This window comes from Phocoena phocoena, chromosome 18, assembly GCF_963924675.1.
Source record: "Phocoena phocoena chromosome 18, mPhoPho1.1, whole genome shotgun sequence".
Classification (NCBI taxonomy): Eukaryota; Metazoa; Chordata; class Mammalia; order Artiodactyla; family Phocoenidae; genus Phocoena; species Phocoena phocoena.
In genome coordinates, this window is record NC_089236.1 from 4,137,963 (window position 1) to 4,164,672 (window position 26,710).

Genomic DNA, 26,710 nt, shown 5'->3' on the forward strand with positions numbered 1-26,710 from the left:
CCCCCGGCCGGCCCCCGCCCCACCGCCCCCCTGGATGTCCCCGGCGCCCTCGCGGGGCCTCCTCCTGCCGCCGCGGCCGGGCCGGCGTTGCGGCCGCCGGGCGTAGAGCGGGCGGGTTCCCGGGGGCCGCGGCTGCCGGAGCCTCCCCGGTCCCCACCCCCGCCCCGCGGCGCCGCGACCCCGCTCCCCGGCCTCGCAGGCCGTGACAATGGACTATGACTTTAAAGTGAAGCTGAGCAGCGAGCGGGAGCGGGTCGAGGACCTGTTTGAATACGAGGGCTGCAAAGTTGGCCGAGGCACTTATGGTCACGTCTACAAAGCCAAGCGGAAGGATGGGTGAGTGTCGGCGTCGGGCGGGCGGCGGCGCCGGGCAGGTGGGCAGCCTCCCTCCGGCCTGGGTCCGGCCGGCCGGGCTCGGGGAGGAGCTGGTGCCGAGGGGGCCGGGCCCGCACGAGACCCGGCGAGCCGCTGCCTCTGTCTCTCCTGGCGCCGCTCGTCGGGCAAGGGAGCTGTGTACTTTTTTTCCAGGGGTTTCGGTACAGATTTCTTTAAAATTTCGTTATGAAACGTCAGTTTAAATGATCTTTAAGGGGGGTCGATTTATTATGGGAACCTTCTGGGGCTTTCCTCAACCGCCTCTGGACTGACATCCATCAGTCTGGAAGGGAAGCTGGGATCCTTTTCCCCCACCAGTCTGTGATTGATTTACGATCAAATCCGGATTTTATTTTGGGGAAAGAAATCAGCAAGTCAGTGTGGTTCTGAAGAGTTCCTCTTGGTGATCACCTGCCGCAGAAACGTAGTAGTTACTCTTTCGATATCATTAGCTGTGAGTTTTACCTAGAACAATGGGGGTTTGGTGCAGGGTGGGTGGTGAGGAAAAAGGCTGATGACAAATAGGGGAGTCTTGTTCAGGCCGTTCCCCCCAGATGTAGCAGCTGGCAATGAACTTTCAATAATCTCTTTGCTTCAGATATTCTTCCCGAGAAATATTAAGTCTATGACTGGTAACGCTCCCAATTTAGTTTCCGAAACCGGCAGGTGAAGTGTTCATTTTTCCTTTGTCACTAGGTGAATAGCTTGTGATATTGACAAAAGAGAAGGCATTTCTTAGTTGAGAAAATATAATTTATTAACTCCTGTTTTCCTCTTCTAAAAACGGATGTTGTCTTTATCGCCTTTGACACTGTAGGAAACTGCTGGAAAGAGAACGTCAAAGCTTGTTATATAATCTTTAGATTTTATTATAAACAAAGTAGGTTTACTTGAACATCACTGTTAGTTTGGTTAGCTGCTGTTTAACGTTTAAGATAATTGCTTTTTTCCCCCCAAATCACACAGGAGGGTATGTTCAGAACTATATTAGCACTAAAAAAATGAAACCATTCAAAAAGCTGAAGTTACCTGGGTTGGGGGGGAAGCCATATTTATAAATACTTTAGTATTCTAAATATTGGCGAAGGAAGGATCTACCAAGTCAACATTTTCTCTTAGATTTACTGAGATATCTTTCTAAAATAACTTAAAATGGACTCTAAGAGGAAGAAGATAGTAATTCTCATTAATTTGGAATGTGCATTTCAGTGCTTATATGCAGCAGTAAAGCAGTAATGGTATATGCAAAAGGTAGGGATTTGAAAACTTGATAGTGTGGGTGCTGCATGTCTTTAAAAGTACTCTTTAGCAGAATGGGTAGTCTGGTGACACTTGAGAAATCAGCTTCTGGAGATGTTGTTGACTCTGTTGTTTAATTATATTTCTCATTGAAGTATTACTCTGTAATAACGTACATATTTAAAAAGTTATCCTTGTTAACTTCCCATACAGTATTTTTTAAAGGACTTACACCATCTCCCTGTCCCCCAATATTATGTAATTTGGGGCATATTCATAAAATCCCTGATCCCATGAGATTAGACATTGTAGTGCATTTGACTATCTGTCATCTTTTTAATAAAATTCTGGTGATCTTAATTTCTTTCTAATCTCTCTGAGAAAAACCAGTTCTATTTTCATAAATTACCAATTTAAGCTAATAAAACATACAAATTTTATTAACTTTGAATTTACATTTTATGAAAAACTATAATATTGTTTACTAGCAAGAGGTACTTTTGACCACATTTTATATCTCATGGTCAAGTTTTAATTTAGGCTAAGAATAATTTTAGAAGATTAAATTATACAATTTAAGATTAGCTGAATGTATAATATATGAACACTTCTTTGTCATTCATGATAACCAAAAAGTAGGTAGCATTGCATTTTGGAAAAATTAACTTTTTGTTTATAATTCTTTGGGCTTGTTTTCCAGTAGCCTCTAATGATTTTGTATATAGGAAGAACTGTTTTTTTAAAAATGGATGAAATGTCAAGAGAGTTTTAAAATTACTTAAAACAGTTTTTGTGCTCCAGAGGGAATGTTTTTCGGCTTCTTATAACCTCACTCTGGTAAAATGAAGCATTGTATTTATGAAGCTCTTTTGATCTTATGTCAGTGAAATGTAATTTAGTGCATTTTAGTCCTGGTAAAATAAAATTTGTGGCTGTTTAATCTTTTATGAAAAGATGATGATCAAATAATTTGTTTCTAGTATTGATTTACTTTCAAATGAAATTATATATTCTGCAACTGGAATTTCAGAGAACTCTAGGAACCCAGACAATAACACCTTCAAAGAGAATACTGAGATTTACAATAAAATGAAATAAATTTCATTTAGATGTATTTGGCTATTAAAATGAAGGTATCTAAATGTATCCTTTCAGTTGTCCAGTGAGCATCATAGACATGAATAATTAGTAATGGAATTTAGACCAGAGGAGTTAGCTGCTTAAATTATTGTTTTAGGAAATAAAACAGCTTGAAAGGTCATTTCTTTGATTTTAAGTATTAATAATACTCTCCTGCTAGTATACTACACTTTTGGTAAACTCAGCATTTTAAGGAATGTGGGGAAGATGGAATACTTTATTTGAGGCATGATTATATACATGGAAAGGGGGCCTTTTATAGTTGTGTTATTTTCAGATTCTAATAGAGTTAAAACATAAATGCACAGTAAATCTTGGGAATAATTCACTCTCGCTGTCACCATAAATGAGATAGAGAGTGTCCTTTGTGTCTGAACACCAAAAGGGTACTCAGTGGGAAGCAGGGGGATTCATTTTCTTTCTGAGTCAATTGCATTTCCTCTTTGCAGAATTTAGGCAACAAACTTATCTTGTTTAAAGGAATGGAAAAGTGTGAGAACCAGAAAACAATTTGTGTTTTTAAATTCTAAATTCTCATTATTGGCACTGAACATTGTAGAATTTAAAAATTAATTTGGGGTAAGAGTTTGATTTCCAAATAAGAAAAGCAAAAAGGCTTTTCTTGAATAGGGTTCTTAGGCTGCTGTACTCTGTGTTCAAAAGGACAGATACTATATAATTGGGATTGTGTGTGTGTGAATGTGAGAGAGAGAGAGAGAGAGAGAGAGAGAGAAAGAGAGGGGAAATATACAGAAAACTTTTGTTGGGGCACTTTTGTAGACAGCACAGAGATTAGTAGGCAGTGGTAATGATAATAATAGCTAAGTTACTGAGTAAGTCTTAGGACCTGGGCAGAGCCCTTTACAGCCATCATCTGTTGAATCCTCACAAGTACCATACAAGTCAGTTGTGTTTTTTCAGTTTTATAGTTGAGGAAACTGAAGTTTAAAAAGGTTAAGCAAATTTGTCCATGGTTACATGACTGATTAAATGTCAGAGCTGGAATTGGGGGATTACAGGCTGGTCTCTTACTCCACAGCCTAGGCTCTTAACCATTATGCTTCATATTAAGATAAATATAAACATAGACATGGGGATTTGGTGTTTTAGTGGGTCATTCAGAAAGCATGAATGCCTTATCACAGGACTAGTCTTTTCAATTAACTGATACTTTTTTAGTATGTTTCTGAACAGCCCTAGTTTTTCTAGTGATGCAAAAGTAAGTGTATAGCTATGTGGTGTATACACACACACATATACGTGTCTGTGTGTGTGTGTGTGTGTGTGTGTGTGTGTGTGTGTGTGTGTGTAGGACCAGACTCTAATAGGGCATGTTAGGATGTGAAAATTCTTCGTGTAGTGCAAAGAACTCTAAGTTGGGGAGACTGGAGAACTGAGTTTGAGTTCAGACTCTGCCTCTGATCACCAGTATGACCTTGGGCAAATCATTTGCCCTTGTAGACCTTTGTTTCCTTATTTCTAAAATTACGGGGTTTGAGTTGATCATTTTTAGGGCCTTCCTAGTGTTATAATTTGAGGAAGTAAAAATATAAAATACTTTTGCAAGATCAGGTAAGCAACCACTAAGACAAAAATTTTACTTTAGACAGTAATACACATCCATGTTTCTTAGTCTCATGCTTTAATGTGGGTTCTCATCAACTGCCAAAAAGAAAATAAGTAGCTTCCAAAGACTTGTCAGCTCCCTTACCTAACATGCCTTGTACCACTGTGGCATTCCCTCCTGTTTACATCTTAAGGTGTGGGATTTATGTGGCTGCTCCCATCCTGTGAACCATTCATTTGGTGGCTAGCACGAGGAACGCTTCTGATTTGATCTGCACTAGAGCTTTTAAGTCAGCTTTAATTCCTTAGCTGTGATCAGAACTTGGTTGGAACCCTTTATTTCCCCTGAAGGGTTTGAATAGTTTTTCTTCTGAATATTGCTGAACCCTGTATCTGGCTCAGTTTGATTTAAGTATTTCTTTAGATGTCAGAAATGCCAAATACAACATGTAATAATCCCCATCAGTGGGGATTTTGCATGCCCAATAAGGAATATTTCTTATAACATTTAAAAAATGTGACGGAAAGGGACAAGCAGAATATTCACTATGCATTTCTTATCTACTTGCAGTTGAATTTATCTGCCTTAATACTCAGTGTATTCAGATCCACTGGGTAGGCCACTTTGAGGTTTCATGCTTAGATCCCATTTTCTTTTTTTTTCCTTTTTAAATTAATTAATTAATTTTGGGCTGCGTTGGGTCTTTGTTGCTGCGCGTGGACTTTCTCTAGTTGCGGTGAGCGGGGGCTACTCTTCATTGTGGTGCGCGCACTTCTCATTGCGGTGGCTTCTCTCGTTGCGGAGCACGGGCTCTAGGCATATGGGCTTCAGTAGTTGTGGCTCACGGGCTCAGTAGTTGTGGCTCGCTGGCTCAGTAGTTGTCGCTCGCGGGCTCTAGAGTGCAGGGTCAGTAGTTGTGGCGCACGGGCTTAGTTGCTCCGCGGCATGTGGGATCTTCCTGGACCAGGGCTCAAACCTGTGTCCCCTGCATTGGCAGGTGGATTCTTAACCACTGTGCCACCAAGGAAGTCCCAGAGCCCATTTTCTTAGTAGCAGACTGGCAAATTAATTCATTTTGGATTTGCTTATTTGATTATTTTACTGTTTCTTCTAACATTGGAAGAAATCCATTCCCTCATTCACTCAGCGAATATTTACTGGACCCTTCTATCTGCCAGGCACTGTACAAGGTATTGAGAATGCCAAGATGAATAAAATATTCCATTATTTCAGAAGACACCTACTGAGGAAACAAACGTAAATAAACTATAGCAATTTAATAAGCATTACAATAATTAATACAAGGTGCTATTGGAACACAGACGTGGAAGCTCCCAACTGCTTAGGGTTTTCAGGATAAACCTCTCAGAGATGGCAGCACTTCATTGAGTCTTGACGGACAGGGAAGATCTCATCAGAAAGGGCATTTCTCCTTTTAACTTAGTTTCTTTTCTTCTTTTTTTAATTTTAATTTTTTGGCCGTTTCGCAGGGCATGTGGGATCTTAGTTCCCCAACCAGGGATTGAACCCGTGTCCCCTGCTTTGGAAGGGTGGAGTCTTAACCACTGTACTGCCAAGGAAGTCCCAGAAAGGGCATTTCAAGAGGAATAGGACAAAGGGTTTTTTTTTTTGTTGTGCTCTTAAAGACCCCAACACATTTTGTGGGTCTGAATTATTTCTTCCCATGCCTTTCCTTGCCGCACCTTTTCTGTTGCAGGCATCTTTGAGCTCCTGCTGCTTGTGTAGTGCTACATACATGTGCTGCAGGTGTTCCATTGTACCCATCGGACATGATGAAGTCTCTGTGATTCAATATGGGGATACATTTATCAGCATGTACTGAGCACCTTAATTGTCTCTGTGGCAGTTTCCCATCACAGGAACATTGGTGAATCAGGGTACAAGCAGCCTCTGAAATCCAACTGTCTGATTTAGGAATATCTCTCATATGTAAGACTGCCATGGCAGAACAGTGGCTCTGGATAGCAGATGACTCTCCTTTGGCCTCACCTCCATGAGGAGTAGGGATCCAGAATTTTCTGTGCTGCTGAGATGGTGGTGGCCAACAGGTCGGAGGGGAATTCCCCTTGTTGGGACTCTCAGTTGTGTGAGAAGATGGTAGGGAGGTGGCTTCCGGCAACTGAATTTCAGCTAGGAAAATAGAAATAATGACAGATTATTAGAAGTTACTGTAGGTCATTTGCAAGCTTACCTACTTTTTCAAAAATTAGTTCTCTTGGCAATTGTGTTCAGAATTATGATTTACAAACATTTGAAATATGATCCATATGTAAGTTGGGACTGTATATGCCAAATCAGTGTTGATAAATATATATTCTTCCCTGTGGCTGGTGTCATCTTTTTTGTAGTGCCTTGTATTGTTGAATCCAACCCTCATTGTCTCTTTATGTTTTTATTCTTTTTCTGTTCTTAGCTGCTGCTAGAGAATGAAAATCCTACTGTCGTTACCTCTTTCAGAACAATTTGTAAATCCTTTCCTTCACAGCAGCTTAAGTAGGCCTTGGCCATCTCTTTGTTATTTAGAAACTACTGTGATATTTTTTGTCTTAAAATATCTGTTGTCACCTCAAGGCAGTTCTTGAAGTTGTCACCTCAAGGCAGTTCTTGAAGTTGTCACTAAAAAGTGACTTTCACCCGTTAGTTTGATCTTAATACTTAAAGACCTTTAAGTTATCATTTTCTCAAGATTCTTTAGTATAGTGATTGTCAAAGTCACAAAACCAGTCCCTGCTGTAGTAGGCTGCTTTTACTGATAGAGTTATGTCTTGTCCTTCAGGTGTGTTGTCACAGAAAAAATGCTGAGAATCCCCTTTTTAAAATTGAGATATATCACATACCATAAAATTCACCCTTTTAAAGTGTGTGGTCTACTGACGTTTAGTGTATCCACAAGGCTGTGCAATCATCACCACTACCTAATTCCAGAACATTTTTATCGCGTCAGAAGAAACCCCGTATCAGTTGGTAGTCACTCCACATTCCCTCTCTTCCCAGCCCCTGGCAACCACTAATCTATTTTCTTTCTCTATGGATTTGCCTATTCTGAACATTTCATGTAAATAGAAATATATAGCATGTGGCCATTTGTCTTTTACTTAGCGTAGCGTTTTCAGTGTTCATTCATGTTGTGCATGTGTCAGTGTTTCATTCCTTTTTATGGTTGAAAAATATTGCTTTGTATGGATAGACCACATTTTGTTTATCCATTTATCAGTTGGTGGACATCTAGGTTGTAGCTACTTCTTGGCTATTATGAATAATGCTGCTATGAACCTTCATGCGCAAATTGTTGTGTAGATACATGTTTTTGGTTCTCTTAGGCAAATACCCAGAGTCATATGGTAACTATGTTTAGCTTTTTGAGAAACTGCCAAACTTTTGAAAGCAGCTGAGAACCACTTTTGAGTGGCTTTACCTTGACTTTGGTTTAGAACCATGATTTGTCCTCTGTCCACAGGACCTGGACACCTTAATTCCCAGGACACCTTATTAATCAGTAGCCCACCTTATTCCCAGGAAGTGTTCACACACTAATCTGTTGTGGCGATTCTGCAATACAGACTAATCCGGCTGCTCCTCCTCCATCGAATCAGACCGCCTTCGGAGCGTGTTCTCAGGCAGCACCTTGTGCTGGGAGCAGTTTTCCCTCAGCTGAAATTGGCTCTAACATTTAGCTTCAGAAATCTTAACTACTTTATCTTAACATACAACTCCAGTAATTCTCTCTTCACTCACCACCCCGCAAAACATAGTTAGTTCTTCATAGATATATTATGTAACTACATTAGTGTATATGTGGTTAATGTTTATATGTCCTTTGGGTCTTTCTGGTGAAGGTTTATGGGTTAGATATTATGGATTTCCTCTAGGGCAGTAATTGTGTTCCCCTTACTTCCTGGCATATCGCCAAATGTCGACAGGTATTTAATACTTTAAAAGTTTTGGTGTACCTAAAATTCATACTTGAAAATTTTCCTTTTAAACTTGCTAGACTTAAAAACTTGAGCATATTTTGGAATAGAAAAGCAGCGCCTTGTGAAAATACCCTGAGAAGCAAAGTTTGATGGGCTGGCTAAATTGATACCAGGAACAGAATTGAACAAAACCAAAGGCCAAAGGCAGATGCAAGCTTTGTTAATTGACTGAACCAAATAGAAGTCCCAGGTATTTGAAAAATTGAGCCACTACAAAGAATAAAGTATTTTCTAAAGTATACCTTGTAAATGAATCAGTTTACATGGGGATCAGACCTATATTTCTAACCTTAAGGAAAATATAATTAGTCTCTGAACCAGAGTTGACATTTAGTTTTCTTTAAACTCTGTGGTTGTTTCATATTTGAGGTTTCCTTTTGTTATGTGAATAAAAAATTATATAGTTTAACAACTACTCAAGGTAACTCAGTTACTCCTCTCTCTAGACAAGCTCTTTAAAATCCATAACTTTATTATAGCCCATGAATTCTAACAAATAATCCTAAGGAGAGGAGTTCTTCACATCATGATGCCTACTCTGGGTGTTTCTGTACACCTGAATTTTATAGCTTTTGTAGAGAACTAAGGGATTTAAAAAAAAAAAAAACCGAAACTTCTCAAACAGTGGTATTATGGTTTATATTAAGCAAGTCATTATTTTAGGGGAAAGAGGAGGTAGGTATGGAAAAATTATTTTTATGAGGCTTCTGTTTTAAGGAAAGCCAATAAATCGTGCAAAATTTAAGCTTGTGTAGAATAAATACATTTGCTTGGAGCTTTTTCACTTCATGAAAGAAACCCTTTAAGTAAGGGAGTTCTCCTAGCATACTTATCCTGTGACTCAGTTTGCCAAATATTCAGTTTATACACATTTTCCAAGAAAATGTTAAGCACAGAGTAAGGAGTACTTGTATTTGTTTTCTAGTGCTGACTTAACATTGAAGGTTCTTTTAAATGTAAAATTAAGTCATTTAAATATTTCATGTTCCATCATAGTCTCTCTTTAGCTGTAATTTTGGGGGGGCAAATATGTGTATTTACAGTTTTATTTGGTCTCTGTTCATTGAATGTCTAATGTGCTAGGTTCTGTGCCAGGTATAGGTGATTCAGCAGTGAACAGGCCATAGTTGTAAGTCGTTAGGGAACTTAAAGACTTTGAGGGGCACAGGCAAGTAAACAGGTAATTACAATACAGTGGTATACAGCTGTGATGGAGAAAATGATTAATGAAATCTACTGTGACGTTATTTTTTTTCATTGAAGACTATTATGCGGGACTTCCCTGGCAGTCCAGTGGTTAAGACTCGCGCTTCCAATGCAGGGGGCGTGGCTTCGATCCCTGGTTGGGAAACTAAGATCCCACATGCTGCACAGCCAAAAAATAAATAAATAGATCCATCGGATGGAGAATGTTGATTTTTTTAAAAAAAACATATTATGCATCTTTCCATGTCAGTAAATATAGCTCTAAATCATCAGTTTTAATTATTGCTGGCATCACATTACACACACACACACACACACACACACACACACAGTAGATATGTATCCAGTTAACCAGTTCTCTAGTGATAGATGAAATTTAAGTAGTCTCTAAATTTTAGCCACTGCAGTTAGGGAAGTACCTCCTAGAAAATATGACTACAGTTCTTCAACATAGGATCAAGCTCTTGCAGTGGAATTTTAGGGTCAAAGATTGTATACTTTCAACAGCTGTATTTCTGTTATAAAATAAGATTGGATTATACAATTAATAAACTCTCAGGATAAAAATTCAAACAGTGTGTAAGAATATGCAGGAAGATCATTGTCAGCCCCTCTTTGTATATATGCGTATGGGAGCAGATACATGTCTGGGTCGACTTTAAAATTTACTTTAATATTTCACTCATTTTGAGCAAATGATACATGAGTATGCAAAAAATGTAAATATACTGAGGAAGTGAAAACTTAAGTCTTCTCACCTCTGTCTCCTCCAGGCATTCATTTCTTCTTTCAGAGCTGTCCACTGATACGTTTCTTGTGTATGCTTTCCAGTTTGTGGACACAAACATCTTTGGACTTTATGGTATTATTTTTCATGCATAACTCTTTTATTTTTATAAAGTCACATTTATCAATGGCTGCTGGGTTATGTGTAAGAATTAGTTAGAAAGGACTTTATGTCATCATCTTTAAACACAAAATGTATGATGGCGTATACGTATATTTTGTTCCTTGCTTTTCTCAGTTCATATGTTTTAGAGACTGATAACAGCACATGTAATGTAATTCATTTCATCAGCTCGTCATTCTTTTTTATGAACATAATGTAATATACATATCCAGTTGAAGGACATTTAGGTTGCTTTCATTTTTTTTTTTATGCCCTTAAGCAGTACTGCAATAAATGTCCTTTATATCAGTCTTTCCACACAACATTCTCTCAGATGGAGATAGAACTTCGCAGGTACCCAGAAAGTTCCCCACAGGGATATTTGCTGTGGATGATACCACTGGCAAGGAGCAAAGTCTTCATGAAGCAAGAGAAGCTCCCTTGCTATATCCACAGGGAGTTTTATCCCTCCTGGCTTCTCTCAAAAGTTCTAGAGACTGATCATCACGCCCAAGCACAAGTTACTGGTAACGACCCAGTACGTAACTGCTAGACTGCTGCAGTGCAGGTCAGTTTCCCAGGAATGTCTCTTTAACAGGCCTAGGCTTCAGGCTCTTTGGAGGTCCAATCTTATGCACCATTTATACTCCCATCAGAACTCCCAAAACAAAACTTAATCTGGAAGGAAGAAATGGAAATAAATATAATAATGACATGCTTGAGTCCTGGGGGTAAATGCATTGTAAAGTTGGAATTGTTTATTCTTTTGGAAATTTTGCTTTAGGTTCTCTTTCCCCACATAGTCCTATGTGTTTTAGATTACTGGTTGACATAAAAAAATCGAGTCTTGTGGATACTTAAGATTACAGTCATTATTAAGTTTACATGTTATTTTATGTTCACTTTCATCAGATGATCTTTCTCTCTTGTTTCCTGTTGCTTGGCCTTGGTCATCCTTTCATTTCCTGACCAGCACTGACCTTCCTATACCCAGTCTTTTCCTTTTCTCCCCTTTTTGGCTTGCTTTTTCTGTTTGGTACTGATTTTGGCTTTGGCCTTGCTCCTTGTCACCAGTCTCAGTAGGATTCCCCTCTGGGCTGGCCTCCTTTTCTGCTGCCAATGGAATTTCTTGACTTTGTGTATTCAGCAGAGGGAATTATTTATGTAGGTAAGCAGGCAGCTGATTATCTACTAGACAGTTCTGATGTATTTTATTAATTTGGAAGAGACTTTTAAAAACAGTTTTAAGTACTGCTAAACATAACTCTTTCTCCATAGACATAATTTCTCCTCAACAGAAGTTGGAAAGTACTTACTCCTTATAGATAGATAAGAAGCTGAAAAAGTATGCAAACATTTAATCTTTTTATCTGAAAATCTATTTTAGTACACAAGAGTCCAGGGCTGCTTGAGAGTTTAAACCGGGTACCCTGTAGCCAAAAGTTACTACTGTCCTGTTTTAGCCAAGACTAGCTGACCTGCAGAGCCCCTTTAGGCTTTTGACATGTGCTAGGCTTGGACATGCAGACGTGGAAAACATAAGGAAGTCTGTCAAAGTAGCACACACTTCACATATTTCATCTGTTTCTCTTCCGGATTTTTTTTTGTGGGGGTGGGATGGGACCGTTCAGTTTCGGAAGGTGATTCAACCTGATCTTCTTCAAGTACTTGAAGTTTTCATTGCAAGCAAAAACACTAACCAAGTATACCACTTTTTAACCTTTATTTGACTTGGATCCTGTAGCATTTGCCCTATTTCTGTTGCACTTTGTAAGAACTGGACTCACTGAGTTTAAGTATGCTTGCTGCTTTTAAATCAGAATGCAGTACAATTACATTTTTCCTTAGTGAGATTCTGTGCTATGATTACCCCGGAAATGTTTTGGAATGTAAGATAACATTTGCCACTAGGTATTCATTATTTATTTTAAAGTATTTAAAAAGTAATTTTGATTTAGTTGCAGTGTACTAAGTAGGGAAATTAAATACCAGTTGTCTTCATGGGGGAAATAGTAGTAAAACCTTTTAAGAAGTTACACATTTACACTTCATCAGGTATTTTAATAGCTTTATTGAGCTGTAATTCACATACCATACAGTTTACCTGTTTTAAGTGTACAGTTCACCATCTTTTAGTGTATTCACAGAGTTGTGTGGCTGTCACCACAGTTTAATTTTAGAATATTTTTATCCCCCCTAAAAGAAATCCGGTATCCATCAGCAGTCATTCCCCTGTCCTTCCAACCCTCCAGCCTTGAGCAGCCACTAATCTGCTTTCTGCCTCTGGATTTGCCTGTTCTGAACATTTCATTTAAATGAAATCATCTAATATGTGGTCTTTAGTGATCGGCTTCTTTCACTTAATATAATGTTTTCAAAGCTTATCCATGATTTAACATGTATCACATTTTGTTTAGTCATTCATCAGTTGTTGGATATTTGGGTCATTTCCACTTTTTGGTTATTATGAATAATTCTGCTGTGAACATTGGTGTACAAGTATCTGAGTCCCTGCTTTCAGTTCCTTGGATATATACCTAGGAGTGGAATTGCTGGATCATATGGTAACTGAATGCTTAACTGTTGAGTAACCACCAAACTGCTTCCTCAGTGGCTGCACCATTTTACATTCCCACTCGCAATGCACAAGTGTTCCAATCTCTCCACATCTTTGCCAACACTGATCCCGCCCCTTTTTGTTAAATATAGCTGTCCTTACGGCTATTAAGTGGTATTGATTTGCATTTCCCTAATGATGAATGGTACTTATTGTATCATTCAGTATCAGTAAATACTTCTCATGTACTTATTGATCATTTGATTATCTTCTTGGAAAAACATATTTATATCCTTTACTCATTTAAAAATTGAGTTATTTATCTTTTTTATTATTGAGTCATAGGAGTTCTTTCTATACTCTGGATACTAGACCCTTATCGGATAGATGATTTGCAAATGGCCAATAAGCACGTGAAAAGATGCATCATCAGGGAAATGCAAATCAAAACTATGAGATATCACTTCATACCTGTTAGGATGGCTACTATTTAAAAAAAAAAAAGTGTTGGCCACTTGTATATCTTCTTTGGAAAACTGTCTGTTCAGGTCCTTTACCCATTTTTTAATCTGGTGGTTTGGTTTTTTGTTGAGTTTTAGTTCTCTGTATATTCTGGATACTAATTCCTTATAAGATATACAATTTACGAGTATTTTCTCCCATTCTGTAGGTTGCCTTTTACTCTGTGGATATTGTCTTTTGACATATCAATGTGGAAAATTTTCATGAAGTCCAATTTGTCTATTTTTTCTTTTATTTCCTGTGCCTTTGTTATCATAATCCAAGAAATCATTGCTAAATCAAGGTTGTAAAGCCTGTAGTTTGTAGTTTTAGTTCTTTAGGCCGTGGATCCATTTTGAGTTAGCCAGATTTTCTCCTAGAAAGTTTGAACTAATTCATCCTCTCATTCATAATGAACAGGAGTAATGTTTGCCACTCCCTTGATCAGTGTTTTTATTATTTAATCTTTAAAATAATTTTCTTTTAATCTTTGTATATTTGATAGGAAAGCTATGGAATCATGGTTTTATTTACATTTGTTTCATTAATATTTAAACTTACAGTTTCTTGTTTTTTCATTATTTAATTTCTTTGGTGAATTGCCTGATCATATTTTACCCATTTTCCTATAATATTTTTCTTAAATTTTTTTTTTGTGAAGCATTTGCTTCTTGGAATATTAAATTCTTTTATTCATGTTGCAAGTATTTCCAATTTTTATTTCTCTATTTATGATATTTTAATATGTAATCATCTGTCATTCTTTCTTTGCTTCTTTTTTTTTCCCGTAGTATTTTAATACTTTTCCACTTTTAAATACTGGTTTTAATTTTGTGATTGTAACATGGAAGATCCAACTTTATTATTTTTCTTTTAAATTTATTTATTTAATTTATTTATTTTTGGCTGTGTTGGGTCTTCGTTGCTGCACCCGGGCTTTCTCTAGTTGCGGCGAGCAGAGGCTACTCTTCGTTGTGGTATGAGGGCTTCTCACTGCAGTGGCTTCTTGTTGCAGAGCACGGGCTCTAGGCATGCGAACTTCAGTAGTTGTGGCATGTGGGCTCAATAGTTGTGGCTCACAGGCTCTAGAGCGCAGGCTCAGTAGTTGTGGCACAAGGGCTCAGTTGCTTCACGGCATGTGGGATCTTCCCGGAGCAGGGCTTGAACACGTTCCCCTGCATTGGCAGGCAGATTCTTTTTGTTTTTTTTTTTTTGTTTTTTTTTTTTTGCAGTACACGGGCCTCTCACTGCTGTGGCCTCTCCCGTTGCGGAGCACAGGCTCTAGATGCGCAGGCTCAGCGGCCATGGCTCATGGGCCCAGCCGCTCCGCGGCATGTGGGATCTTCCCGGACCGGGGCACGAACCCGTGTCCCCTGCATCGGCAGGCGGCCTCTCAACCACTGCGCCACCAGGGAAGCCCGGCAGGCAGATTCTTAACCACTGCGTCACCAGGGAGCCTCCCAACTTTATTATTTTTAAAAAATATCATCAGGATCATAAAGGTATTTAGAATAGTTACACTCTACACACTCCCAGGATACTTTAAAATGATTGTTTTGAGTTTGTAGATGAACAATGACAATAATCCAAATACATTGTGTGTACAACTTGGATCAAATACTGATGAAAGTGTTTAATTGGACAAACAACTGATAAGCTTAAAGATAACCAGCACAATTTCACAAGAGAACCAGTTCAGCCCAACTAAGATTTTCTTAATAGCAGTTGACACTGATGTTGTATAGGAGTACAAGTTAGTTAATGAAACTGAGCAAATGGGGGCCCCATTCCTCCTTTCCCTTTTTTTGTATTCCTGCATCCCTCCCAGTCATCCTCTTCCTTGGTCTGGCTACCCCTGTGGCGAACCCAAATCAAGAGTTGCTGTGATCACCCTCCACCAGAAAATCAGGAGCCCTGAATTCCAGGTGAAACACTGTGCTCTCTTGAACTGTACAGTGGACACTCAGGGACAAAACCCCTCATCACCAATATTTTTCAAGTTTCTATCACAGTACAAAAGAGTAACTGAGTAGAAAAGAGAGTAAGATGATTTATTTTTGCTTGGGGAAGAGAAGTGGGAAATAACTGTGGATGAGAAAACATCATGTATATTAAGTATGTAGGAATTAGCCATATGGAAATAATTCTAGAGGGCCTGAATGTTGTCTAAAGGGCTGGTACCTCTCCAAATTTTGATCTCTTTTAAACTCCTTTCATATTCCCCAACTCATTTCTAAATCTGGTTGGGCAGGATTAACCCTAGTGAAGTACCAGTGCAATTATCTGAAGGTAAAATGTACCTGTTTTTTTTCTTCTTTTTTTAATACAGATATTTTTACTGTAATCATTTTATTTACAGAATAATTTGCAAAAGTATATCATTAACATATAGTGCAAATGCAACTAATGTAGATTTAGACACTGCTCTGTAAACTTTCCATACCTTTGTAAAATAAAGCTATCCAATTTAGTCATGGTAATTACCAGAAATGGCAAACATAGAAACATTCATAATGGGTATATAAAAAGATTCCCATCAGTGGCCATGGTGAATTAACCTTTCCTCCCCAACCCTCCCATACTCCCACCCCAATCCCACAACTGATTGTAAAATAAAATACACATTTGAGGTTTAAACTTTTCTTTTTTGAACATCACAATATAAAATGTTAACTGGTGATGTAGTAAACTGATAATTTGTCTTATTTGCCTTAACTAGCATTACCACCATATAGGCACTTTTCCTCGTAGTCAAATTATGAACAGCATTTTCTGTAATAAGGCATATTCCATGCACATCATTTAGAGAAAGGTAAATTTAAAAATAGAAAAGATTTATGGAGCATGAAATCTGCGTGCATGTAACGTAAGCATATATTTTATATGTATTCTCCTCTCTGTACAGAATAATAAATACCACTATATCTGATGCAAATAATTCACTTCCAGGATTGTATATATTAAGTGATCAGACTAATCCCATCATTAAATTATCACCTTGCACTTATCATTAAGACTCCATTACCATGTAGGAAATATATACAGGACATGTTCCACGTGACATGACTTTCTGCTTTACAAAATGGGTCTGGTTTCTGTGTTTCTGTAGAGGTGAACAAGTCAGCAAAGCGTCTACAAAATGCCTCTGATTTATGTAAGCGCATTTGTGTATAAATACAATGAAGATTCTGAAGTGGGCAGTCATTTCTACTTCAGTGAGTACCGTTCCCTGCCTCTACTCCATGTTTCAAGGTTTTTCAAAGGGGCCTAAAACTAAAAAAGGTTTTTTACATTTAACTTCTTACAGCAACTAAAGATCAGTTTGAATCACAGGGACTTCTTTACTGCCCTGCTGAAGTTTCTGATCAAGAGGCAAACAGGAACGGTGCCCACATTTTCTATGCATAATTTGCAACGAACGTATCTTTTTTAAAAAACTATTTATTTTGTTTATTATTTTTGTCTGTGTTGGGTCTTCGTTGCTGTGCGCGGGCTTTCTCTAGTTGCGGCGAGTGGGAGCTCCTCTTCATCGTGGTGCGCGGGCTTCTGATTGCAGTGGCTTCTCGTTGTGGAGCGCGGCTCTAGGCTCGCGGGCTTCAGTAGCAGTGGCTCACGGACTTAGTTGCTCCGCGGCACGTGGGATCTTCCTGGACCAGGGCTCGAACCCGTGTCACCTGCATTGGCAGGTGGATTCTTAACTACTGTGCCACCAGGGAAGCCCGCAACGTATCTTTTAAACTGACCCAAATTAGAATAACTAACAAACACACATGTTACTGAATACTAGAAATATTGAATCAAGTGTCAAACTCAAACAGCGAGATTTGCTGGAACGTCATTTTACCAGAAAGTAGTTTATACCTATAAGGTTATACAGATGTTTCTCTTTGAAGGCAGGCAGAACCAATTTAGGAAATTACCAAATTGTGTTTGTAACAAACTGAAAGAAATCTGTAGCACACAGTACACAACTAAAAATACAATAGAAATATAAAGATATCTGGAGGAAAAAACTAAAGCTCTTCACTGTTTCTCCATCAGAACCGAAGTTCTCCATGGGAGTAAGACTGTAGAAAAGGTGAAATCACAGAATATCGACAGCCTGCAGTTATTAAGAGACACTTTGCATGACAACGTGAATTATGATAGAAATCAGCAGCAATGAATTCTATGATTATACAAAGCACAAAAGTCAGATTCTGGACACAGACTTGACTGTATTTATGATATTTGACTCTATGTTATTTTAATATGTAATCATCGGTCATTCTTTCATTGCTTCTGATTTTTCTTCACTGTAGACATTTTTTCTTACATTTCCTTCTAACGTTTTTAAAGTTTAAAAAAATTTTGCAGTTAAATTATTTAATCTTAAATTTATTTAGTATAAGATGTTATTAGGGTTCTAACTGTAATTTTTCTAGTCTTGTTAATACTGTTGAATAATTCTTTTACAATTGATTTGAAATGCCACCTTCACCATTACCCTAAGTTCTCTTGAATACTGGACCTTGTCTACTGGTTCATTGATCTATTCCTGTGTTACTCCTCTATTGTTTTTAAGTCTTGCAGATTTATAATACCTGGTAAGACCATACCCTTTCATCACTCTTCTTTAAAAAAATGATAGTCTTTCTCTTCCTTTTATTTATTCCATAAACTTCCCTTCCATTTAAACTTTAAAATCAACAATTTAAATTCTAAAAAATATATTTTTTTACTTGGGTTTAAACTGTGTTAAATGTGTTGATTAATTACTCTCCATACTCAGCGGTATGGCTATATTTTTTTCATTTGTTCACATTTTATCTTAATGAATTTTGATAAAGCTTTGTAGTTTTCTTCATATAGAGCCTACATATTGTTTATTACTGTGTATTTTGTTTTATTTGGTAGTCACACATAAGTTCATGTATCATTTGGTCTCATGTAGTATTTTTGACATACTAAAAAATGATTCTTTAGCTATTTATTATACAATTAAAAAAATATTACCCAAAAGTAAAGACAGTTCAGTGATTCCCCATTAATCTACCTTTCTACTGTTCTTACCTAGTTAAAATCTTTAATTGTATTTGTGACTGTTTCATCTTATATTTTTAAAATACTTATTTTCTCATATATTTATATTTAGTTCTGAACACTTTTAGTTCACTGTCTTGGTTTTTCTAGGTAAATATTCATAACAACTGCAAATACTGACAAATATTATTAATTCCTTTCTAGTACTTCAGCTTTAGAAAATCTGATGTTATTGCATTGACTGTAACTTTTTTAAAAAATTAATTTTTGGCTGCGTTGGGTCTTTGTAGCTGCGTGCGGGCTTTCTCTAGTTGCAGCGAGCGGGGGCTACTCTTTGTTGCGGTGCATGGGCTTCTCATTGCGGTGGCTTCTCTTGTTGCGGAGCATGGGCTGTAGGCTCGCGGGCTTCAGTAGTTGTGGCACGTGTACTCAGTAGTTGTGGCGCATGGGCTTAGTTGCTCCGTGGCATGTGGGATCTTCCTGGACCAGGGCTTGAACCCGTGTCCCCTGAATTGGCAGGCGGATTCTTAACCACTGTGCCATCAGGGAAGTTCTGACTGTAACTTTTTAATAATGGTAGTGTTGTGGGTATTTTTGCCTTACTTTTGATTTTAAATGGGAATGTTTCTAGTGTTTCTCTGTTAGGTAAGAACTCTTATTTTTATTTTCATAACATTATTAGATATGAGATTGACATATGCAGTATACCAGCTTGAACAATTCATTTAATCTCTTTGAGCACTTTGGAGTTTTGTCTGTAAAATAAATTCATCCCACAGAGATCCTTTGCGTAGTATAATAAGACAAGACACGTAAAGAAAATTTTCAAGCTCTCATAAGAGCTTGAAAAGTTACCTGTAAGTTACATATATTTTAATGTATTTATTAAATTAATCTCACTTGTTCAGTCATTTGTGATTCCCTGTTTCTCCATTAGCCAATTATGTTAATTTATATTTTTCAAGAAGAATTTGTGATGTTTATTGGTAGTTAATTTTCCTAAATATGTCTTTTTGCAGATAGTAACTTATAGTGCTTCTGCCTACAAAATGGTTGTGTTTCTGAGAAATCTCTTATGAAAAATCCCTTATAAAAACAGCTGTTTCACTGGGGTAAGGGGGCTAGAGGGTTTCTGTTGAACTTGCTGTGATACAAGTATTTTTATAGTTGTAATCGAAAAGGAATACGTCTGTTGACTAAAAATGATAGAAATAAACTGAATGTTTCTTCCTTTACCATGTAGTCTACTCAGAAGGTTCTTAGATTCCCCTATCATCTTTGTCCTTGACTGTGCAGTCTTGTTTGTAGTACGGTTACCATTGCCAGTGGTAAAAGAATAAAAGAATGCTTGGGTAAACAAAACAATTCCATTCCAGAAGAACACCCAGACAGTCAACAATGCATCTGTATGTGGCTGTTCTTTGCATGCAACTGTTATTTTTCCTGTTTACTCTGTGCTGATTCCAGTTTGCATCCTAATAATAACGCCTTTGTGTGGTGATTTTTTACCCCTAATTAATCAGTGATGTTATAACCATATTATGTTGTAAAAACTCATGCTATAAGAGACTTGCCTATATTTGCCAGTACAGGCTAAATAGTAAGTACTGTAAATATTTGTTGATTGCAAGTGACCAGATGACCCATTTTGTAGATTGAGATACTGTTATTGTTCTAGCTCAGTGCAGGTGTTGATGCTCTGCTCAGTAAACTGTGCTTATTGATAGGATCTAGTTGTACAAATATGTTTGTTCTTGTTAAAGCACTTGAATGGCTTGAAAATTCCAGGGGGAGGGTGTCTCTAGAAAAACACATGTGTGGAGGTGGGAGTTGTGCAGATGAAGCAGTAGTCCCCGCTTATCCACATGGGATATGTTCCAGTACTCCTGGTGGATGTCTGAAACCACGGAAAGTAATGTAACCCTGTATTTACTATGTTTTTTCCGTATACTAACATACACGGAGTGGATACACTGGGCAAAGGGATGATTCTCATCCCTGGCAAGACGCAAGATTCCATCATGACACTCAGGATGGCGCACAGTTTAAAACTTATGAATTGTTTATTTCTGGAATTTTCCATTTAATATTTTCGGACTGTGGTTGACCACGAGTAACTGAAACCACAGAAAGTAAAACCACTGGTAAGGGGGGACTACTATATTCACTGTATCGTTTAGATCATGTGTTGAAAACCAAGTAGAAAATGTAATCCTCCCGTTGTACAAAATCATAGTACCTTTTTAATTTTGACGAGTGTCGTCACGTTGTAGGAAGACAAGAACTAGAATAGGTTTGGAGAAAGGCAAGTAAAATGATTGGGAGAAGGGTACCATAGTATTTAATCTAAAAGGATTTGGTCTTTCAGCTTGGAAGTTACAGGGTTGGATTTGACATATAGTTGGTCCTCGCTACAGTGGGGAGAGGGTCAGGGTCGTTTCTAGGACCCCTTGGATGTCGAAAATCGAGGATGCTCATCTCCTTTTTGACTTCCCTGGTGGTCCAGTGGTTAAGACTTCGCACTTCCACTGCAGGGGGTGTGGGTTCGATCCCTGGTCGGGGAACTAAGATTCCACATGCTACGCAGCGTGGCCAAAAATTTTAAATAAACAAATAAATAAAGTGTAGTATTTGCACATAAACTATACATATCCTCCCATATTTTAAATTACCCGTAGATTACTTATAGTAATGAATACAGTGTAAATCATGTGTAAATAGTTGCCAGTGTGTAGCAAATTCAAGTTTTGATTTTTGGAACTTTCTGGAATTTTTTTTCCTGAGTATTTTTCTATCCACTGTTGGTTGAATCCACAGATGCAGGGCCTGTGGATACTGAGGGCTGACTGTAGAGAAAACTGTGACTATATAGATAGGTTGAATGTGGGCTTGTTTCTAGATCTCAGGCTTATGACGTGTTGTTTCCTTCTATCCCAACCTTGAAATATGACAGTGGGATAGAAGCTCTACAGTACTTTACTTTGCTGCTGAAAACATAATGAATTTCTAGAAAAGTTTAGATGTATTCATGAATGATAGATCTATAATTAATCACTAAATGGAATTCGGGGCTTTATCCCCAGTCTTCTGAGGTTTAAATCAAGGGGCATAAGCCTACTTTCCCAGATGGGTGCTGTTTCAAATATGTGGAAGAGGAACAAAACTTTGTGACCCAAGATGTAGAACTGTGACCAGTGACTGAATACTAAAGAAGATACACTTTGTCACTGTTAACGTGAGGAGCAGTTTTGTAACAAAGTTGTCCAAACGTGGAATGAAAGGTAGGGAATTCTTTCTCTCTACACATGGCTTCAGTATATCCTGAATGACAGATTGATGGAGTTGTAGAGGAAACTCAAGTATAGTCCTGTCAGCTCTGAGTTTTTATAATAAAATATCAGGAACCGTGATCAGTTGGAGAACATTGGACCAAATGGGCTAAATCTAGAAAAAGTACGGTAAGGTAAGCTGAAACTTGCAGATGGTTGCTTTGCCTTTAAAAGTTAATGAGCCACAGACTTGCTTTACATTTTTTAAACAATACTTAAATTTTAAAAAAAATAATGAAATGGTCATAGGAAAAGTATAAACAGTATATACATAGTACACAGAAGGGCATGAAGTGGAAAGTAGTAGCTCTCCACTCCTCCAGCCGTCATGTTTCCCTCTCCAGCTAGTAGTAAGGGAAAGGGAGGGTGGAGAATCATTCCACGGTGCCTGGCCTGAAAACTGAGTCAATGATGGCGGTGCCGTTAATGAAGAGATGAGGTAAGACTTGGAAGAACAAGAAGCTGTGTGGGGCAGTCTTATTAAATTGTCTTATATTGTTTGTCTGATTTAATTCTTTATGTTTTGAATTTTGATTGGCCTCTAGTGACATCTTGTCTTCAAAGGTGTCAAATTATTTCAAAAGGAATAGGAGCTGACTTGAAGAGGGTTTTTTGGACAAATTCGGGTTGATTTGAGCATCAAAAAGAATAATAGATTATAATGTGTTATATAAAGAATCCATGAATCCCCATTGGTGGTAAAAAACGGAGGGAGAGGGAGTTCTTTACACAAGAATGCCAATCAATAAATGTAGAAGGAATGATAGAATCAGAAAAAGCATTTTGTAACTCCCAGTGTAATACTTGATTCAGGCAAGAATCATCTATGGATACTAAAGTCATTTGGTAAAAGTTTCTTGGGAAATAGAATACTCCTTTTGTCTCCAAATATCACCTCATGAGTAATTTACTACTTGTAAAGGAGAAATGTCCCTTTATTTACAGAGAGATCTGACGGTCACCAGCTTAACAAAATTATCAATCTCAGCATCGCAGGTAGTGGGAGAGCCCGTATCGTGTATCTTCCGATGTGATGCAATAAGAAAAAAAATCACCTATGACGTATTCTCACCCAAATGTTTAACTTAAATCCATAGGTATTTATTATACAATTCCTTCAATTCTTCATTAGGTTTAAAATTTTCAAACAATAAATTTTTTGGAAGTGTTGACCTTAAAACAGCTGTTTTGCCAGCAAAAATGGGTTTATTTGGGAATAGTAGAGAAGTGCAATTTGGGACAAGCAAGCCATAGCCAAAATCAGGCAAATCCGACAAAGGAGTGGAACGTTACAGAGAAAAAGGAGGAAGTTGGGAGGGTTTGTTTTGAATGAAAGTCCATTGGAGAAAAGTGAGAGTTCAGGGTGATGACATTTTCTTATTGGCTGAGTTGCTGGGGTAGTTGATTTGATGTAGGAGATGCAATGTACACTTTTCCTGTTGGGGCCGGTACTTGATTCTTTCCTGTTGATGAGTGTTCTTTTTTTTAACTTTTTGGTTGCTCCGCATGGCATGTGGAACTTCCCTGACCAGGGATCAAACCCGTGCTCCCTGCAGTGGAAGCACAGTCTTAACCACTGGACCACCAGGGAAGTCCTGATGAGTATTCTTTTGGGGTCTGTAATTGACAGTTCTTCTCTATTTGAAGTCAAGTGGCACTGCTTAAAAGCTTCCCCTTCTGGCTTCTGACTCCATTTTAGTGAGGTTTCCCTTTATTAATTTTCACAAAAGCATGACTTAATGACTGCATCATAATTCTATATAGCTGTATATGACAATTTGTTAAATATAAATCTTTCAGTGAGATTATTTTTATAAATATTTTTATAAATTATTTTATAGGGATGATTTTTATAAATGGTGGTTTTAAACTTTCAAATATTCCTTTGAAACCTATAATATAACAAAGGTAGTGCTAAAAGTAACCTTGAATGACTATGTTACTTTATGAATATTTCACGTATTTCTCCTTGGAGATCCTGTTCTCATTAGCAGCTGAGCCCTGAGTGCCTCAGAAGACTGCATTGATAAAGCTTTGGGAACAGTAAGATGGGGGCACTAGCAACTATGCAGGTCCCATGGTTCTATAAGAGTGAGTAGTTCAAAGTGATTCCCGTAGGAACCTGGTGTTATCTGTCTGTAAGTTAAGCCATTAAGCCACAGGTGGCATGTAGTGGTACCTCAGTGTGATTTTTTTTTTTTAACTGATAACTGGTGAATGTGAGCACCTTTTCATACGCTTAATGGCCACTTGAATATCTTCTTTTGTGAAATCTCATTCAGATCTTTTACCTGTTTTTCTACTGGTTTGTCTACCTTTTCCTTACTGACTTGTAGGAATTCCTGATCTTTGTTGAATATTTATGTATTGAAAAAAATTTTCACAGGTTCCATTTGAGGACCTCTGATGCCACAGACTGTCCTGAGAGCCTCAGAGGTTAACTTGGGTAATTTGCACCAGGCTTCTCCCAATACCCCTTCCTTTTCCAACTCTGGAGATAACCACTGGCGTTCTGTACTAGCCTTTTTGAACCTCTTTAAAGATTTAGTCTTATCCTGTCATGAGGGCTAGGATCCTAGTGAGGGTTGCCTGTCTGCCATAATGATCAGCCGGGACATTTTCTTCTACCTTTGTGTTATCTCTCTTTGTTTAATGGGCTTCTATCTTTATAATAGTTATCGTTTTAGGAAGCATTAATGTTTAAATCAAGAATCTTCATTGTTTCCAAGGCATTACAAAATTATGGACTACCCAAAAGCATACCACTCTCAATTTATATATATTAATCCTTTTATCTCTAGCTAACCAGCTAGCTAACTGGCAAATTCTGGTGAATGCATTGACTTCTGTCATCTGGGCATATTCTGCCTGTAGCAAGGGGTCACATTCTAGGCGCTGAGATGAGATCTGTCCCAGCATATTCTGCCTCATATTTTCTTGTTTCATTCTTAATATATGACCCATCAACAATGAAGATTAAGTCTGAATTTTCTAGAAGAGTTTCTGTTAAGTCTATTTGGGGCACAGTTTGCCAACAGAGACTATTTTCCCCTTTTTTATGGAATGGAGGAGTAGCAAGGATCAACAAACTTTTTCTGCCAGACAGTAAATGTTTTAGGCTTTGTGGGCCACATAACAGTCTCTGTTGTGTATTCTTTATTTTTTTTAAAGAATCCTTTAACAATATAAAAAAACATTCTTAGCTCATGGGCAGTGTGAAAACAGGCTTTTGGGCTGAATTTGGCCCATGGACCATAGTTTGCTGACCCTTGAAATATTACAACAATGAATGGAAATGTGTGAGGGATAAAGTAATAGGATTTTATATGAGCTTATCCTCTTGCTGAGACATACTCTGTCTTTCCAGTGAGCGGTAAAGATTGTGCAGCAGGAGGACCTTGGAGTTGAAAGAAGATCCTCAAACGAAGTGGACAGAAGACTTTGACTACTGTGGCTATTCTTAGATTGGGTAGTCTTTTGCCACTGGGTCAAGAGAAATTTTAGTAACCTCTTGATCTCTTACGACTCCCATGAAGTTAAGTCAGTACATTGAGGGCTTGTTCAGATCTCTCATGGATGAATTGGTAGAAAAGTTTATGATGATTAGGTAATCTCAGAGTAGAAAGTTGCTGAAGTGCTCATTTTAAATTGCAAAAGATCTGTTCATGTTTAGGTTTCCAGGGAAGAGCTGTAATCATTGAGGACTTGGTTAAATCATTTAATAATCCTACAATTATAGGAAAATGGGAACCCATTGCCTGCAGTAGTCAGTGAGATCTAGGAGTCTTTGTAATTGTCTCTTAGTTACATGCCTTGGAAAGTTTTGAACAATTTGTAATTTGTCAATAATAAGGGATCTACCTCTGTAGGATATATCATGTATTAGTTAGTATACTTTAATAATGTCATAAGTTCTCTTTGGAAATCTTATGTCCTTTCTGAGCTAAAATAGAAAAATGTAATCAATCTTAGATCTTACCTCACCTTTTTTTTTTTTTTTAATATTTATTTCTTTAGGCTGCACCGAGTCTTAGTTGCGGCACACGGGATCTTTAGTTGTGGCATGTGAACTCTTAGTTGCGGCATGCATGTGGGATCTAGTTCCTGACCAGGGATCGAACCTGGGCCCCCTGCATTGGGAGTGCAGAGTCCACCAGGGAAGTCCCTTACCTCACTTTTTGAACACAACGAAAGATCGGTCACATATTAGACTAGAGCAGAAGCCCATGCAAATTTAAGATCCTTGAGGTACTGGTTGAGGACTTGCTGAAAAATTGGAGGGTGCCTCTGTGAACTCTTGGGGCATAACTATCTAGATGTATTGTTGATTTTCCCAAGGCAAACAAGTGTTGACTATTTTGATCTAAAGGAACACTATAGAAAGACACAGATCTACAAGTGTAAAATATACAGCTTCAGGAGGCAGTGAAGATAATATTTTGGTTCTGTAGGAAAGTGAGATGGGAGGGGAAATGAATTATCCTATTTGTGACCCTGAGATCCTGAATAAATTTATATCCCTTTCCATTTTGCTTTTGTTCTAAATCATGAAGATGGGAGTATTACAAGGATTAGTGTGAGGTATGAGCTCTTTGCAAGGTTTTCAATTGTTGGTTTTAGTCCTTTTAGCTTCTGCTTTTAGAGAGTATTGTCTAAATTTGGTAGACGTTTGGATGAGGTAATCCAGGCCTTGATGGGTTTAGCCCTAATAAAGCTGCCAATATCAGTAGACTCTTTTTTCCCCACAAAAAGTCAAACTCCTAACAGTGTTGAATTTGGGCTTGGTTTAAATAAGGAGACACCAGTAAATTAGCTATGACCTGATTATTGGTTAGGAAGATTTCAAGGAATGGGCCATTAGGAGAACATTTAATCTGGTAATTCCTTTTA

General features: G+C 37.9%; 1 protein-coding gene across 2 annotated transcripts in view; it reads left to right on the plus strand.

Moving 5' to 3' along the window:
- The first annotated feature begins 208 nt into the window (after positions 1 to 208).
- The window catches only part of CDK8 (cyclin dependent kinase 8), a 99,047-nt gene continuing 72,545 nt past the window's right edge, over positions 209 to 26,710 (plus strand). For both annotated transcript variants that reach the window (XM_065895897.1, XM_065895896.1), the window contains exon 1: positions 209 to 336. In XM_065895897.1, coding sequence (XP_065751969.1) covers positions 209 to 336 — 128 coding nt within the window. The remainder of the gene's footprint in view (positions 337 to 26,710) is intronic.